Source organism: Xenopus laevis, chromosome 7L (genome assembly GCF_017654675.1).
Source record: "Xenopus laevis strain J_2021 chromosome 7L, Xenopus_laevis_v10.1, whole genome shotgun sequence".
Lineage (NCBI taxonomy): Eukaryota > Metazoa > Chordata > Amphibia > Anura > Pipidae > Xenopus > Xenopus laevis.
Genome location: NC_054383.1, coordinates 86,695,272 through 86,711,289, shown reverse-complemented (window position 1 = coordinate 86,711,289; position 16,018 = coordinate 86,695,272). Strand labels below are relative to the sequence as shown.

The window sequence follows — 16,018 nt, the reverse complement described above, 5'->3', positions numbered from 1 at the left end:
GGACCTTACACCAGATTTAATTCTGGCAGAGAACACGACAGAGATGGACATAATGAGTGATGAGGAGGAGGTCCCCGCTGCTGCTTCCTTCTGTGATGTGTCAGAAGAAATTGATGCATCTGAGGAGAATGATGATGAGGAGATTGATGTTTTGTGGGTGCCTAGTAGAAGAGAGCAAGAGGAGGGTAGTTCAGATGGAGAGACGGAGAGTCAGAGAGGCAGTAGGAGAATAAGACTTAGAAGAAGCAGGGAGGACAGCCCGCAGGGATCAGTAGGGCAACAACATGTATCGGCACCTGTGTTCAGCCGGCCAACGCACCCGCCATTGCCGCCAATGCCGCCAACTTCTACTGTTACCGCCAGATCGCACACTTCCAAAAAGTCAGCAGTGTGGGATTTTTTTAATGTGTGTGCCTCTGACAAAAGCATTGTAATTTGCAATGAGTGCAGTCAGAAACTGAGCCTTGGTAAGCCCAACAGCCACATAGGTACAACTTCTATGCGAAGGCACATGAGCGGCAAGCACAAAGCACTTTGGGAGCAACACCTCAAAGGCAACAGGCAAACTAAAAGCCACACTCCTTCTGGTCCAGCATCTTACTGCTCTACCTCTGCTCTCCTTGACCCGTCTGAACCACCCTCCACTCCGCCTTCCACCTTGACCACCTGTTCCCATTCCCAGTCATCTGCCACCAGCCAAGTTTCTGTGAAGGCCATGTTTGAGCGTAAGAAGCCAATGTCTGACTGTCACCCCCTTGCCCGGCGTCTGACAGCTGGCTTGTCTGCACTCTTAGCCCGCCAGCTTTTACCATACCAGCTGGTGGACTCTGAGGCCTTCCGCAAATTTGTAGCAATTGGGACACCGCAGTGGAAGGTACCCAGCCGCAATTTTTTTTCTAAAAAGGGAATACCACACCTGTACCAACATGTGCAGAGCCAAGTTACCGCATCTCTGTCACTTAGTGTTGGGCCAAAGGTCCATATGACTACTGACGCATGGTCCTCCAAGCATGGTCAGGGCAGGTATGTCACCTACACTGCCCACTGGGTGAACTTGGTAATGGCTGGGAAGCAGGGAATGGGTAGCTCAACAACAACAGTGGAGTTGGTGTCACCGCCACGGATTGCACGCGGTTCTGCCACCACCTCTACTCCTCCATCGCTCTCTACCTCGTCTTCTTCTTCTTCTTACTCTGCTGCTGGGTCCTCCTTCTCCTCCTCCACACCTGTGCACCCCCAGCTCCCCCTAGGCTATTCGACGTGCCAGGTACGCCGTTGTCACGCTGTCTTGGGGATGACGTGCCTGGAAAGCAAAAACCATACCGGATCTGTACTCCTGTCATCTCTGCAGTCACAGGCCGATCGGTGGCTGACCCCACACCAACTGCAGATCGGAAAAGTGGTGTGTGACAATGGAAGCAATCTGTTGGCAGCGTTGAGACTAGGCAATTTAACACATGTGCCCTGCATGGCACATGTGTTAAATTTAATAGTCCAACGTTTTGTCTCCAAGTACCCAGGATTCCAGGACGTTCTCACCCAGTCCAGAAAGGTGTCGGCCCATTTCAGACGTTCCTACACAGCCATGGCACGCCTTGCTGACATTCAGCAGCGCTACAACATGCCAGTCAGGCGTTTGATTTCTGACAGCCAGACTCGCTGGAATTCAACGCTCCTTATGTTGGAACGTCTGCTGCAACAACAAAGGGCCGTCAACGAGTACCTTTTTGAACTGGGTGGTAGGACTGGATCTGCACAGCTGGGGATTTTTTTCCCCCCGTTACTGGGTGCTTATGCGCGATGCCTGCAGGCTCATGCGACCTTTTGAAGAGGTGACAAATATGGTCAGTCGCACCGAAGGCACCATCAGCGACCTAATACCCTTCGCTTTATTCCTGGAGCGTGCCGTGCGACGAGTGACAGATGAGGCTGTAGACCAGCGTGACGAGGAGCTGGAAGTGCACGATTTCTGGTCGGAATCACCAGAACGAACCCAGGCACCTGCTGCAACGCAGGGAGAGGTGCCGGAAGTGGAGTCAGAGGAGGAAGGTGGCTTTGTGGAGGAGGAGGAGGAGGACCAACAGGAGCAGGCTTCCCAGGGGGCTAGTGGTGACCTTTTGGGGACCCCTGGTCTTGTACGTGGCTGGGGGGAGGAGACCGTGGATGATGCAGTCCTTGATAATGAGGAAGCGGAGATGGATAGCTCTGCATCCAACCTTGTGAGAATGGGGTCTTTCATGCTGTCATGCCTGTTGAAGGACCCCCGTATCAAGAGGCTTAAGGAGAAGGACCTGTACTGGGTCGCAACGCTACTAGACCCTCGGTACAAGCATAAATTGTCAGAAATGTTACCAACATACCACAAGTCCGAAAAGATGCGGCATTTACAAACCAGCCTGCAAAACATGTTGTACAATGCTTTTAAGGGTGATGTCACTTCAGGAACTCATCAACATTCCAGGGGCAGAGGTGCCAGTAATCCTGCCACGAGCACACCTGCAAGGACAAAGCCCTTTGGCCAGTCTGTAACGTCAGACATGCAAATGTTTTTCTGTCCAAGGCAGCGCCACAACCCTTCTGGATCCACCCTCAAAGAACGCCTCGACCGGCAGGTAGCGGACTACCTGGCATTAACTGCAGATATCGACACTCTGAGGAGCGATGAACCCCTGGACTACTGGGTGCGCAGGCTTGATCTGTGGCCAGAGCTGTCACAATTTGCCATGAACCTCTTGTCTTGCCCAGCCTCAAGTGTGCTCTCAGAAAGGACCTTCAGTGCAGCAGGAGGGATTGTAACTGAGAAGAGAACTCGCCTAGGTCACAAAAGTGTCGATTACCTGACCTTTATTAAAATGAATGAGGGGTGGATCTCGGAGGGTTACAGCACGCCGGAAGACTTGTTCTGACTTCTATGCAGCTGTCCTTCTCTTCAAGCCTCATGACTCCACACACAGCTGTCCTTTAGCGTCCTCCTCCTCCCTCCGCCACCGTTACAAACTAGGGTGCAAACCCTACTGGTTTAATTTTTTCTGGCCTCTGTGCTTCAGTGGCTGCAACCAAAAAAACTGGGCAAACAATGTCTACAAGGTCAACGTATGGCAAAAAATGACTATTTTCAGCATTTATATGGCATATTTTTTCTGGCAACTGTGCTTCAGTGGCTGCGTCCAAAAAAATTCATATTTTCTGCATTTATATGGCATAATTTTTCTGGCCTCTGTGCTTCAGTGGCTGCAACCAAAAAAATGCATATTTTCAGCATTTATATGGCATAATTTTTCTGGCCTCTGTGCTTCAGTGGCTGCAACCAAAAAAATTTATATTTTCAGCATTTATATGGCATAATTTTTCTGGCCTCTGTGCTTCAGTGGCTGCAACCAAAAAAATGCATATTTTCAGCATTTATATGGCATAATTTTTCTGGCCTCTGTGCTTCAGTGGCTGCAACCAAAAAATGCATATTTTCAGCATTTATATGGCATAATTTTTCTGGCAACTGTGCTTCAGTGGCTGCGACCAAAAAAATGACTATTTTCAGCATTTATATGGCATATTTTTTCTGGCCTCTGTGCTTCAGTGGCTGCGGCCAAAAAAACTGGGCAAACAATGCCTACAAGGTCAACGACAGCAAAATATTTTCTGGTGCTTCACAACACCTCAGGGATGATGATCTCTGTACATATATTAAAACTGTCTTCCATGTAACACCCCAACCTCTATTGTCATTCCAAAATCAATAGCTGTTCTTATAGAGAAACATTATATTTCCAATTCACTGATTCCATCATTTCCAGTTACCATTCTCATCATCCTCTGTTAGCGTCATATTTTGGACTCCTATCCAGGTCTGGACTGGGAATCAAAATAGGCCCTGGCATTTCAATTTCAAAGAGACCCAAACAGCCCACGACAGCCCTCTAAATAGTGACAGTCTATGCAGTGGCGTAACTAGATGTTGCTGGGCCCCACAGCAAATTAATTTTAGGGCCCCCAACATATCCAGTGTTTGTCCTGTTTTACCAACGACGTTGACCTTGTAGGCATTGTTTGCCCAGTTTTTTTGGCCGCAGCCACTGAAGCACAGAGGCCAGAAAAAATATGCCATATAAATGCTGAAAATAGTCATTTTTTGCCATACGTTGACTCAACGTATATGGCAAAAAATGACTATTTTCAGCATTTATATGGCATATTTTTTCTGGCAACTGTGCTTCAGTGGCTGCAACCAAAAAAACTGGGCAAACAATGTCTACAAGGTCAACGTATGGCGAAAAATGACTATTTTCAGCATTTATATGGCATATTTTTTCTGGCAACTGTGCTTCAGTGGCTGCAACCAAAAAAACTGGGCAAACAATGTCTACAAGGTCAACGTATGGCGAAAAATGACTATTTTCAGCATTTATATGGCATATTTTTTCTGGCAACTGTGCTTCAGTGGCTGCGTCCAAAAAAACTGGGCAAACAATGCCTACAAGGTCAACGTATGGCAGTTGTTTAAAGAGAACAGTAGATTACTAGCCAGCAAAGCTACCTAAGCTAAAATGTCCCTCAAATCCCTGCAGACTTCTGTCCCTCCAATACAGAGCAGTATCAAGCAGATTACTAGCCAGCAAACTTACTATCATCTGTCCCTGAAATCACTAACAGCTCTCCCCCTACACTATCTCTTCCAAGCACACACAGGCAGATTTTTCAGATACATTTTTGCCCTTGATCCCCCTCTGGCATGCCACTGTCCAGGTCGTTGCACCCTTTAAACAACTTTAAAATCATTTTTCTGGCCAGAAATTTTTTTTTTAGATGTTAAAGTTCGCCTTCCCATTGAAGTCTATGGGGTTCGCGAACCGTTCGCGAACCGCTCGCGTTTTTGCGCAAGTTCGCGAATATGTTCGAACTTTTTTTCCGACGTTCGCTACATCCCTAGATGTAACAAGTATCGATACAACTCTGGTTCCATGTTCCAAAACTTCTCTCTTTAATATTTCATTAGTTGACAATTTGACTGATCAGGTGAAACAACATGAATCTATAATAAGAATTTCAAAAGGGAGAAGTTTCAGCAAGACAAGTGAGACTATGATTGCGGTAAAGTTTATTTATGGAGAATGGTTAATTCCCAGGTGCAGACATACAGTATAAGCAGGGTCATGTTGCTAATTCAAGAGGAAGATTTACTCCATGCTCTGTTATAAAATCTGGAAAGGCGATATACTTTATAGGGAATGATGCTGATGATGATGTGTGTATGCCTAGATCTTTGTCACCATCCTCTTTTTTTAATAGCAGACACAAACCTATTGGGAAGCAATCCGAACGAGGACTCATAACAGTCGAATCTGGGACCCTCCAAAAAGAATGTATCTACATTAAAACGGGAACCTGTCAAGACACACTTTATCAAAGTTGAAGATTTAAATCTGTGCACTGGTAACACATGCAGGACAACTTGGCCATTGTCATTGATCAGGATTCTAGACCAATACATGAATATTCAGGATTTGGTAGTGTAATCAATTTATTCTCTCAAGTGTTAACTGATCACGAATTATGTCTTGTGTGTCCAGGTTTGAATGATGTACAATCTAACCATTGCAATACAGTTTCAGCCATTTTGGATTTGAAGAGGTGTATGTGTTTATTAATGTTGAAAAGACACTATGCAATAGACTTGAGTGTTCTATTCCAAGAAAGGGATAATATCTCCCCACATGGCATTAGTAATAGTACAGATGATAATTTGTTTCAGTTGGAATGTAATGTAACCCATGAGATTAGTGATGAAGGTTTCAACACACAGTTTATGGATTTTCAAGATCTGTGTATATTGAATGATTTGCAAGATTGATATGGTTCAGAAAGATATAGAGAACATACTCTCCTAAATAAATATAAAAAAATATATATATATTTTATGGACAGGGAGTTGATAACGTCTGCCCTGGTGAACATAGAACCCCCTAACTTTAAAGTCAAATTACCAACATAGTGATTAAAAGTGCAGTTAAAGGGGGCTCAGTGGTAGTCTTTGTTTCTTCTTGAGGGCTGTTGAGGGCATCACCTTTAATCTTGAAAACTCATGAAACTACTATTTCTTGTAGTTTCTAGTACACATGATGGAGAAATATTTCCTATTTTATATAGTAACGCTATCACATGCAATATTTTGTTACATGCCCAGGGCATTCCCATTGGACAGTTTATTATCTTAAGCTGGCCATAGACGCAAAGATCTCATCGTACGAATCGAGGATTCGTACGATTTTCAGAACGTGTGTGGAGAGTCCCGACATTTTTCGTCCGGCGGAGATTGGTCGATCAGACAGTTTAGAAAATTTCTGTCGGCTGCGGGTAATATCTCTGTATGTATTGCCGATCGTAGGATTTTCAGTGGGAGACTGTCACTAGCTTTGTCTATCGTACGATTGCTGTCAGGGGCAGAACATCGGCTGATCTGTTCTTTAATTACTTTTTTGGTTGGAATGGTAAGACTTTGATGTGAATGGTTAGTGGCAGGTCAGGAAATGGGAAAGTCCAATCGTACATTAATTCGTACGATCAGATCTTTGCGTCTGTGGCCAGCTTAAGACACATATGTGGAATGTCGTTCAAGTCTTGGATAGGTTTTCAGAGAGGAGTTACAAAATGCAGGACATCAGGAGGGCCTATGAATTTACTGTTTTGTGTTTAAGAAGGGGAGGGAGTAGAGGTCAGGAGGAAGCCCTACAGATGAATCAAACAGCAGTGACAGGTTAAAATATACAGAAACTTACAAGTGTGGGAGAAATAGTTGTAAAGCCTGTAGGGTCATTCATGTATCAAACTCTTTTAGTAGTACTTACAAAAAAAACAAGTCTTTGGGATTAAACAGCATTTCAACTGCCAATCCAGGGAAGTTGTCTATTTGGCTACGTGTGAGTATGGCATACAATCAGGGATGTATTTAGGTTCAGTGCCCCCAATGTGCGAAACTTCCACAGAAATGTCACTTCCAGCACTCCAACACTGGACCCTGTACACCTCCCCCCAGCTATGACACTGGATTTCAGAGGTAAGTCTCCACAGTGGCTGGGGAGATTTTTAAAAATGTTATTTTGAAAAAGAAATTCAGATATATAGGCACCCAAGGGCCACCACCCCAAAAAACCCTTGGGCGCCTATATAGAAATACGGCCCTGCTTACAATATGTGGTAAAGACCACACATAAAAACCTGCATGAAGTTTCATGAACAGTTATCAGCTGTAGATAGGAAAGATCAGCAATAGCAAAACATATTGTGGAAAACCATGTAGGGACTGCTTGTGTTACTTTTCAAGTAATTGATAGATGATAGAAGTATCCCATCAGAAAAGGTGATTTTGATAAGATTCTTTCAAAACAGGGGGTAGATTGGATCTATATGTTAAGCATTGAATTATTTGGGGGTAGGAATAGACAGTGTGAAGTCTCATGTTTTTATTAATGAGTTAAGTTTGGTCATACTTATGTATGTGAATAATCTTTTATTTACTGCTTATTGTCTCTTGTCAATATTATATATATCATTGGCACATGTAATATGCAGTATGTGCTGATTTTGTGTTTTTAAATTCAATTAAGTGTTGGGTCCGTGATGGCATATCTTTAAGATGTGTAAATGTTACTGCTTTTGAGGAAGGGGTGTAACACCACATAACATGTCAAGCATAGGGCTTCTGATCCTTACTCATACATTATAATTTTATTGGGACACAATAAAAGTACATTTTTAACTTTTGGCACTCCAGTGCTCCATGATCTTTTTTTCATTGTAAAGTTTTGGTCTTCCTCCTCAAAAGGATGAAGTATGCAAATCTTTAGGTGAAGCAACAAAAAGGATCTTTGTTCTACATTTCAAAGCCCTTATATGGCCTTCTGTCACATTTTAATTCAGGTATGGTGTGGCCATATATGGGTGTCCAGGACACAAGCATACTCATATTAGCTGGCAGTGGCAGCTGGCACCACACCTAAATTACAACGCACTCCGCAATAAACACTTAAAAGACCAGTAACACACTACATAACTAAAAAAAACACCAAGACATTTAACTTTAAATTGCAAAGTCATTATTAAGAAATAACTTACCGATTCTCTGCTTGCGCTCCTCTTCAGAAATTGCGACAGGGCGATGATCCATCGTGCAGCGCTCAATTTCTCCTCCCTGCATTCTATAGGAGATAGCCAGTGAGGAGAAATCGAGCGATGCACGATGGATCGTCGCCCTGTCGCTGTTTCTGAAGAGGAGCACAAGTGGAGAATCTGTAAGTTATTTCTTAATAAAGACTTTGCCAATTTAAAGTTATAGTAGTTAAATACAAACACATAAATTTTTTTTTATGTTACTGGTCCTGTAAGGCGTTGCAGTAGACCTGTGTGCCATCGGGATTTTTTGTGTTTGTGTTATTATTGGGAGGTGGCCGGACCTCCATCTGTGTGCACCAGGCATCTCTGCTCAGCCAAGTAGGTAGGGTGTGCAAGGGCCAAAAACCAGTCGTAGTATGCACCAAACCGAAATTCAAATATGACCGAAGGAAAGTGTATTAATGCTGTACAGTAGAGTCCCCTTTGTTCTGTACACATTGTGACAAGCTGGCGGCTTGACCACGTAACTTTTAGGGGGGATTAGTCAATGGTGAGCAGGCAGCATAGGAGAAAGGAGCATGAAGACAGGGACACACAGCTTCTTCAAGGAAAAACACACGTTTATTTTCCCACTTTTCACAAACAGTGTATTGCCCACAGACACAGGGGTGACCATTTTATCATTCAAACAAATAATAAAATAAAAACCTAGCCCATTGGGCACTACCTTCACACCTTAAAGCAGTCCCTGACTAGGCTGGGCCCCTTGTGGATTACCAGCAAACAAAACAATTGTTGTGGCTCATCCCTGTACTCACAGTCTTGGAGTGAACCTTTTAGCCTCCTGGCTTTTCTTCAATGTCCCACACAGACAACAACTCTGGCTCTTAGTCACAGCCACGGGCTCCCTCTGCTTCTGGCAGGATCAGGCGGCACTCCCAGCTCCTCTGGGAGTTCCTCACACAGCCAGGTCTCCTACCTGCTGTGCCCTGATGAGAGACACACTCTCCCATTCTAATTAACTTTAAATAGTCTTTCCACAGGACAGCTTTCCTGTGGAAGGTGAACTCCAATCTCTGGACTGGATCTGTGGAATGGAGTCCCTGACTACTAAAGTCTTTAAACAGAGCGCTGATTCTCTGTTTCATAACTCCCTTCCTGGAGCCTATCTCAGTCCCTGGGGAGAAATTAAAGGCTAGAGTGACCTTTTTCCTCCTTTTCCTAGTCACTCTACCACATATCCCGCCTCTCTGCTTCAACCCGTAGGGGTGAGCACATTGAAACCCTAATAGAAATTCTTTTTCTCTTAAAGGGATTTCTACCTCTATACTCCCCACTTTTTCTGTGGATAAAGGGCTAGGGATCTGCATTTCATCACCCTGACCACCAGGGTGTATACTTGGGCACTTTTTAGCCTGTAACATATTGAACCCATATGTTTCAATCACCGTGTACACACATAGGCTGCTTTGCATACTTGACCCTCTCTCAGGCATCACCATGCGTTTGCCTTTGTTTTTCAATTTACTCCCCCAGGTTATCATGCCTGAACCATGGGAGTAACTTTCACCACATGCAGTTTTACATTCTGTCACTAAGCCTGAACCTGCACAGGGAGGCTTAATTTTCCTTAGAATACCCCCACCAATGGAAGGTATGACTCTAATGGACGAACCCTTTAAGGCAACCTTATAACCTCTATCACAGGGATTCGACACATGTATGGCTATGGGAGTGGTCACACACAACTCCTGCTTTTTATTAACTGGGGAAGATACTTTGGCTGGACTTGTATCAACCCAGACAGACACACATGCTTTGGCATCACAATCATGCACACTCTGCCTTTTACATTTACCCACTGTAGGGTGTCTTTCTTGGTCACAGATTTGTGTCACACACACTGACACACAATCAGTTATATGCTCAGTGGTAGCAAGCAACTCACATTTGGCAGCATTATGAGTATTCATACTGGACTCATCCACTGACAGACAAGACACTTTCTGTCTGCAATACTCCTTCTACGGCCTGTAGAACTGGAGTGGGGTCACACACAGGATCTGGGGTATCCAGAATCTCACAATCTGGAGCCTTAAGAGGAAGTTTAACATCAACTTCACTTCTTTCTAAACTCACACCATGTGGCTTACGACCATTGGCCACCATGTACTCATTTTCCACAACACACTCTGTTTGGTTGCCACTCAACACACATTCACTGAGTTTAACACAACCCTCTATCTCTAAGGGTTCACTGTAGGTGGTCTGGGAATCCCCACCTGAATCACTTTTCTCACGCAAGTCTTTACTTTTCAAGTATAGGTCAAATGCCTCCTTTAGTTTCACCCTTGCAGCGTCACACTTTTTAAAGGGGCAATTATTCGTTATGTGACCTGGGCCAAAACAATATGTGCACTCTGTTTTGCACACAGCCTCAAACTTGCACGTTATACATGGGGCAGGGCTTAAGGTTTACTTCACCTTTAAGATACCCTCCATCTGAATTACCAACACAATTTTCACTCATATTGTGTTGCAGACACTCACTTTCTGCTTCTGCATGTTTCCCACTGTGAACAACCTCCTTCACAGGCTCTAGGGGAACATTACATTTAGGGGTCACCCCTACACTTTTCTCTATGGGTGTTAATTCACTCCCCACAGTCACACTTTCACATTTTTCAGCAAAATTAAACATCACATTTTGCATAGGATCAACAGTACCCAACTGGTTTGACTGCCCCACATGCAATACTTCATTGTTGTGTAATGAGTCCCGAACTAAGGGAAAGTCTGTTCCCTGAACAATGTCTCTCCGGACCTTGCCTGTAAATAAAGAGTCGCAGTCTTTCAACCCACCAGCCTGCTGTTCCCTTTCCACCACCCCTTTAAGAATAGTCTCACCATTCCTGTAGCAGGGCCTCCGGTGTGGAACCGCTGGGGATGAATTCTCGCCAAATATGCCAGACTGGACTTTGAATCCAGACGCAGTAGACTCTCCTGGCACTTGTGAAGCCTCTCTCACTTCTAGCTGCTTTAACACTGGACAGGTCGGGACACACTCACCAACTCTGTGGCATCTCCAGCATGGCTCCTCCATGTGGCTTAGGTCATCCCTCTTCATCTGTCTCACTTTACACTGCTGTAACACCAAGACATCCTGTCTGTACAGCTCTCTCTGTGGTACACAGAAAACATTAGTCTCTTTCACTGAAGACTTTGTAGGAGCCTCCTTTGCTCCTGGCAATTCACCACCACCAGCTACAGACTCAGCTGCTGGCCTTACTTCCGCCCACATTTGCAGCTGTTGCGGAACCGTAACACTGAACTTTTGCTGCCACTCTCTCAGGTCCTGCAGCACTTTGGAACGCTCACCTGGCTTGAATCTAGCCGCAGCGCTCTCCTTTACCATCCGCAAAGTTTCTCTCACTTCCGGTGTCTTTACCACACTCGCTGTGCGGACTCTCTCCCAATCGTTGAGGAACTGCATCCACCAGTCGCCGCCTTGCTGTTCCTGTTTCTTTAACACAGCCCTCACAGCCTCCTGCTGAACAGCTGAAGAAATTGGATTAGCAGCACTTGCCATATTCATCACTGGCTTATACGTAAAGTCTCTTAGGCTCATCAGCCCTTTAAACAGGTGTATGTCTTTTAATTGCTCCTTATTTTGCCCACATCCGAAACACCATATGTGACAAGCTGGCGGCTTGACCACGTAACTTTTAGGGGGGATTAGTCAATGGTGAGCAGGCAGCATAGGAGAAAGGAGCATGAAGACAGGGACACACAGCTTCTTCAAGGAAAACACACGTTTATTTTCCCACTTTTCACAAACAGTGTATTGCCCACAGACACAGGGGTGACCATTTTATCATTCAAACAAATAATAAAATAAAAACCTAGCCCATTGGGCACTACCTTCACACCTTGAAGCAGTCCCTGACTAGGCTGGGCCCCTTGTGGACTACCAGCAAACAAAACAATTGTTGTGGCTCACCCCTGTACTCACAGTCTTGGAGTGAACCTTTTAGCCTCCTGGCTTTTCTTCAATGTCCAACACAGACAACAACTCTGGCTCTTAGTCACAGCCACGGGCTCCCTCTGCTTCTGGCAGGATCAGGCGGCACTCCCAGCTCCTCTGGGAGTTCCTCACACAGCCAGGTCTCCTACCTGCTGTGCCCTGATGAGAGACACACTCTCCCATTCTAATTAACTTTAAATAGTCTTTCCACAGGACAGCTTTCCTGTGGAAGGTGAACTCCAATCTCTGGACTGGATCTGTGGAATGGAGTCCCTGACTACTAAAGTCTTTAAACAGAGCGCTGATTCTCTGTTTCATAACTCCCTTCCTGGAGCCTATCTCAGTCCCTGGGGCGAAATTAAAGGCTAGAGTGACCTTTTTCCTCCTTTTCCTAGTCACTCTACCACAACATATAACATATGATATATGGTAGCATACCATACCACATACCATTTTGGGGGTAAACATCTTGAAAAAAAAATCATTTTGGGAAGATATAACTAGGTCAAAATCAGAAGAGGAGATATCTGACTGTTCTGGATGATCAGTACCCATATCCGCATAAAGAGGTTGTTTTTTGAGAACTGTTGAAATTCCCACAATATGAATGTGTCTACTATTTGCCACATATACAGTATCGAAACAAGGAAATGAACATACCTTTCATCATTTTTTTCTTAAACAGAAGGTGCGGCGGATCCGGCCAGTCCAACCTGACATGCAGACAGACTTTGTACTGACTTCCTCTTTATGGCATTAAGGGAAATTACTGAAGACAGAAAGAAATATAAAACACACTCTTAAATCCACCCTTGATCGCCATTGTGTTAAGGAGCATGTATCTAAGGGCAAGTAACAGACCAGTAAAATTTGGTATAACATAAATTCAGTAATTCAGTAGCCTGATGCGCTGTAGTGTTAGCACCACAAAACAACTACCATCAGGCTGGTTGAGATATCATATGTTTAAGAACTGCTATGGCCAACATTCCTTCTGATACAATCAAAATGGACTGCCAATCACAAACCTAACTAAGTATCTTTTCCGGTATGCCCTGGTTCTGAAAGCATTGCTACTGACAGCACTAATGAGGACAGTATAAGATGTGCTTATTACATGGCAGGATGTGCATTGCCCTATGGAGGTATGAGAAAAAATTGTTGTGTGCCTTTACAACCCTATTGGCATTGAACTACATGTCCCACCATACTGGTTTAACATTTCATAAATCATTCTGGGAGCTGTAGTTCAGCTACATCAATGCTGCAGTTGCAGAGGAATATAGTCCAAACATTTTTTTTTTTTTATCTTGCCAGGAACAATCTCCTGTAAAAGGCAAAAAATATCCTTAAATGAGAAACCCTTCCCATCTGTGTAGCATGGTGGCTCAGTGAGTAACATTTCTGACTTGCTGTGCTGGGGTTTCAAGTTCATTTCTGGCTTGGGCACTATGTGCAAGAAGTTTGTCTGTGGGGGTTTCTGCTGCTTGCTCCGTTTTTCTCCCACACTCCAAAAAAAAGTTGACTGACCCCTGATAAAATTGACCATATTGAATATGATAGCATACCTCCAAACATTTGAAAATAGAAAAAGGGACAAAAATATCTGTAGCACAGTGATATTTTTTTGACCACGGCCATTTATAGTCCCACCCCATAAATACCACATACATTTTACAAAATGTTATGGAAAGTTTAAACACAATTGTTTTAGGGCCATTTTTTAATAGGGTCTTACAACCATTGGTAACTCACACTAGGGCATTTCTTAGAGATAATATTCAATTATTAAATCTGTTGAACAATATTACTTTACCTGAATCAGAGGAGGTTTACTTGGCAAGCTTGGATGTAGGAAGCTTATATACTTCTATATCACACAAGAGAGTGTTTACAAGCAGTAATGGATACACTAAAAAATACAGAGTACAGCTGAACAATCCTTTTTAGTTGATTTACTTAAAGGAACAGTGCCACTAAAAAAATTTAAGTAATAAAATATCATGTAGTGTTGCCTTGCACTGGTAAAACTGATCTGTTTGCTTTAGAAACACTACAATATTTCATATAAACAAACTGCTGTGGCGCAATGGCGGAAATTCAAAAACGGCTATATGGCACAGGTTAACAAATGGATAACAGATAACACCATTAGAGAGACAGAGCTTATTTGCTATCTGCTGTGTAACCTGAGCCTTTTCTCCTTTGAATAGCTGCCCCCATTGATACACAGCAGCTTATTTATATAAACAATAGTAGTGTTTCTTAAGCAAACACAGCAGTTTTACCAGTGCAGGGCAACACTGCATTTTATTTTCATTACTTTAAAACACTTTTATTTTTTGACGTTACTGTTCCTTTAAAATTGTATTGTAACTATTTACTGTTTGGTGATACATATTCATGCAAAGTCATCGCACAGCCATGGGAAGTAATGTGGTGCCTACCTATGCCAATCTATATATGGCAAGGTTTGAAGAACAATATGTATATTGTATAAGAGCAGCTGAAATTCGAACAAGTTTTAAAGACAGGGGTTACCCAGGGGTTCTTGCGGGAAAGCAATGAACACATCCAGAAAATGTCACAACAAACCTTGTTTGAAGATAAACACAAACATACACACAATGAGTCTAAAGGATTAGTGTTTGTGAGTCAATATACATCTGCCAATGGACACATTGCCACCATCTTATGTAGACATTGGCATGAACATTACAGAAATGTGCCCCAGATATAGAAGAGTTTACATCTCCCCTTTTAATGGTGTATAGAAGGGGAAGGAACAGAGGAGACACCGTGGTGAAGACAGACATTGACCCACAAAAGAAATCTGGGCAACAACTTTTAGCTTAGCATAAACTAGGGACTTTCCCTATCTGAATTGTGCCCAATGCAACAGCATAACTAAGGGCAATACCTTCACACATCCCCACACTGGAAACATTTTTAACATCAAAAGTTTTTTTACTTGTGAATCCACATATGTGGTCTATCTGATAAAATGCCCATGTGGGCTAGCATATGTTGGGGAAAAGACGCAGATGGTCAAGGACAGAATCTCAAAACATAAATCAACCATAAGATGTGATGAACTGGAACTTCCCAGCACATAGGGAGGTGATCGACTAAAAGCCCTCAAAAACAGGGGAATGTTTTGGATTAATAAATTGGATACACTCTGGCTAAAAGGTTTTAATAAAAACAGTATACACCTATCTCTTTCATTTAAGGTAAATACGATGATGTTCTGTAATGGGTCAGTAGACACCCTCTATTTTGTAATTTGTTTTTAATTTCCATTGTGTAAATGTTCCTTCTTATCTCTTGAAAGTTTTCAATATAATTAAGAAATGGTCCCGGACTGCATTGAGAAAGGTATATCTGAAACTTTCCTATCTGGGGAATAGGTAACATGTTTTTAATTCTGTCTCTGGGTTTTTTACACTATGTTTTCCCTATGATGGCTATGCACAACAATTGTTCAGGACACAATGGGGCAAATTCACTATTGGGCGAAATTGTGCTAGCGACGGCTTCGCCGCACTTCGCAGGTGTAGTTTCGCTAAAATCCGAAGTTGCGCCCAGGGAGGTGAAAGGTAGCGAAGTTATTTGCATACGGCGCCAAGTTCAAATACAATGGACGTATATGTAGCAGCAAATACATTACACTTCACAAGCCTGGGAAAGCTTCATAAAATAAAATAGAGTTGTTATTTTGCCCTATACATGTGCCCACTATATAGTTTAGGTGCCATATGTTAGGAAATGTAGGGGGGAAGAAGGGTACCCTAAAATATTATGATCTTTTTCAGCCGATCACCCTTAAAAAAGTAAAAGACGCCAGTGTTTTTTAGGACTTATAAAAAATTTTAACTTTTTTTGAAG

At 43.2% G+C, this 16,018-nt stretch overlaps 1 protein-coding gene across 2 annotated transcripts in view; it reads right to left on the bottom strand.

The window, feature by feature from the left end:
* Positions 1 to 12,904, bottom strand: part of LOC108696496 — a 40,830-nt gene extending 27,926 nt beyond the window's left edge. Inside the window, exon 1 of one of the 2 annotated variants that reach the window (XM_018225929.2) lies at positions 12,791 to 12,904. Coding sequence is in view for 1 of the 2 variants with exons in the window: in XM_041569297.1 (XP_041425231.1) it covers positions 11,014 to 11,734 (721 nt within the window). In the remaining variant the exon portion in view is untranslated. Of the gene's footprint in view, positions 1 to 11,013; positions 11,910 to 12,790 lie in introns of those variants that run through there. The other variant, XM_041569297.1, reaches the window with a different exon arrangement.
* Between the last annotated feature and the right edge of the window lie 3,114 nt (positions 12,905 to 16,018).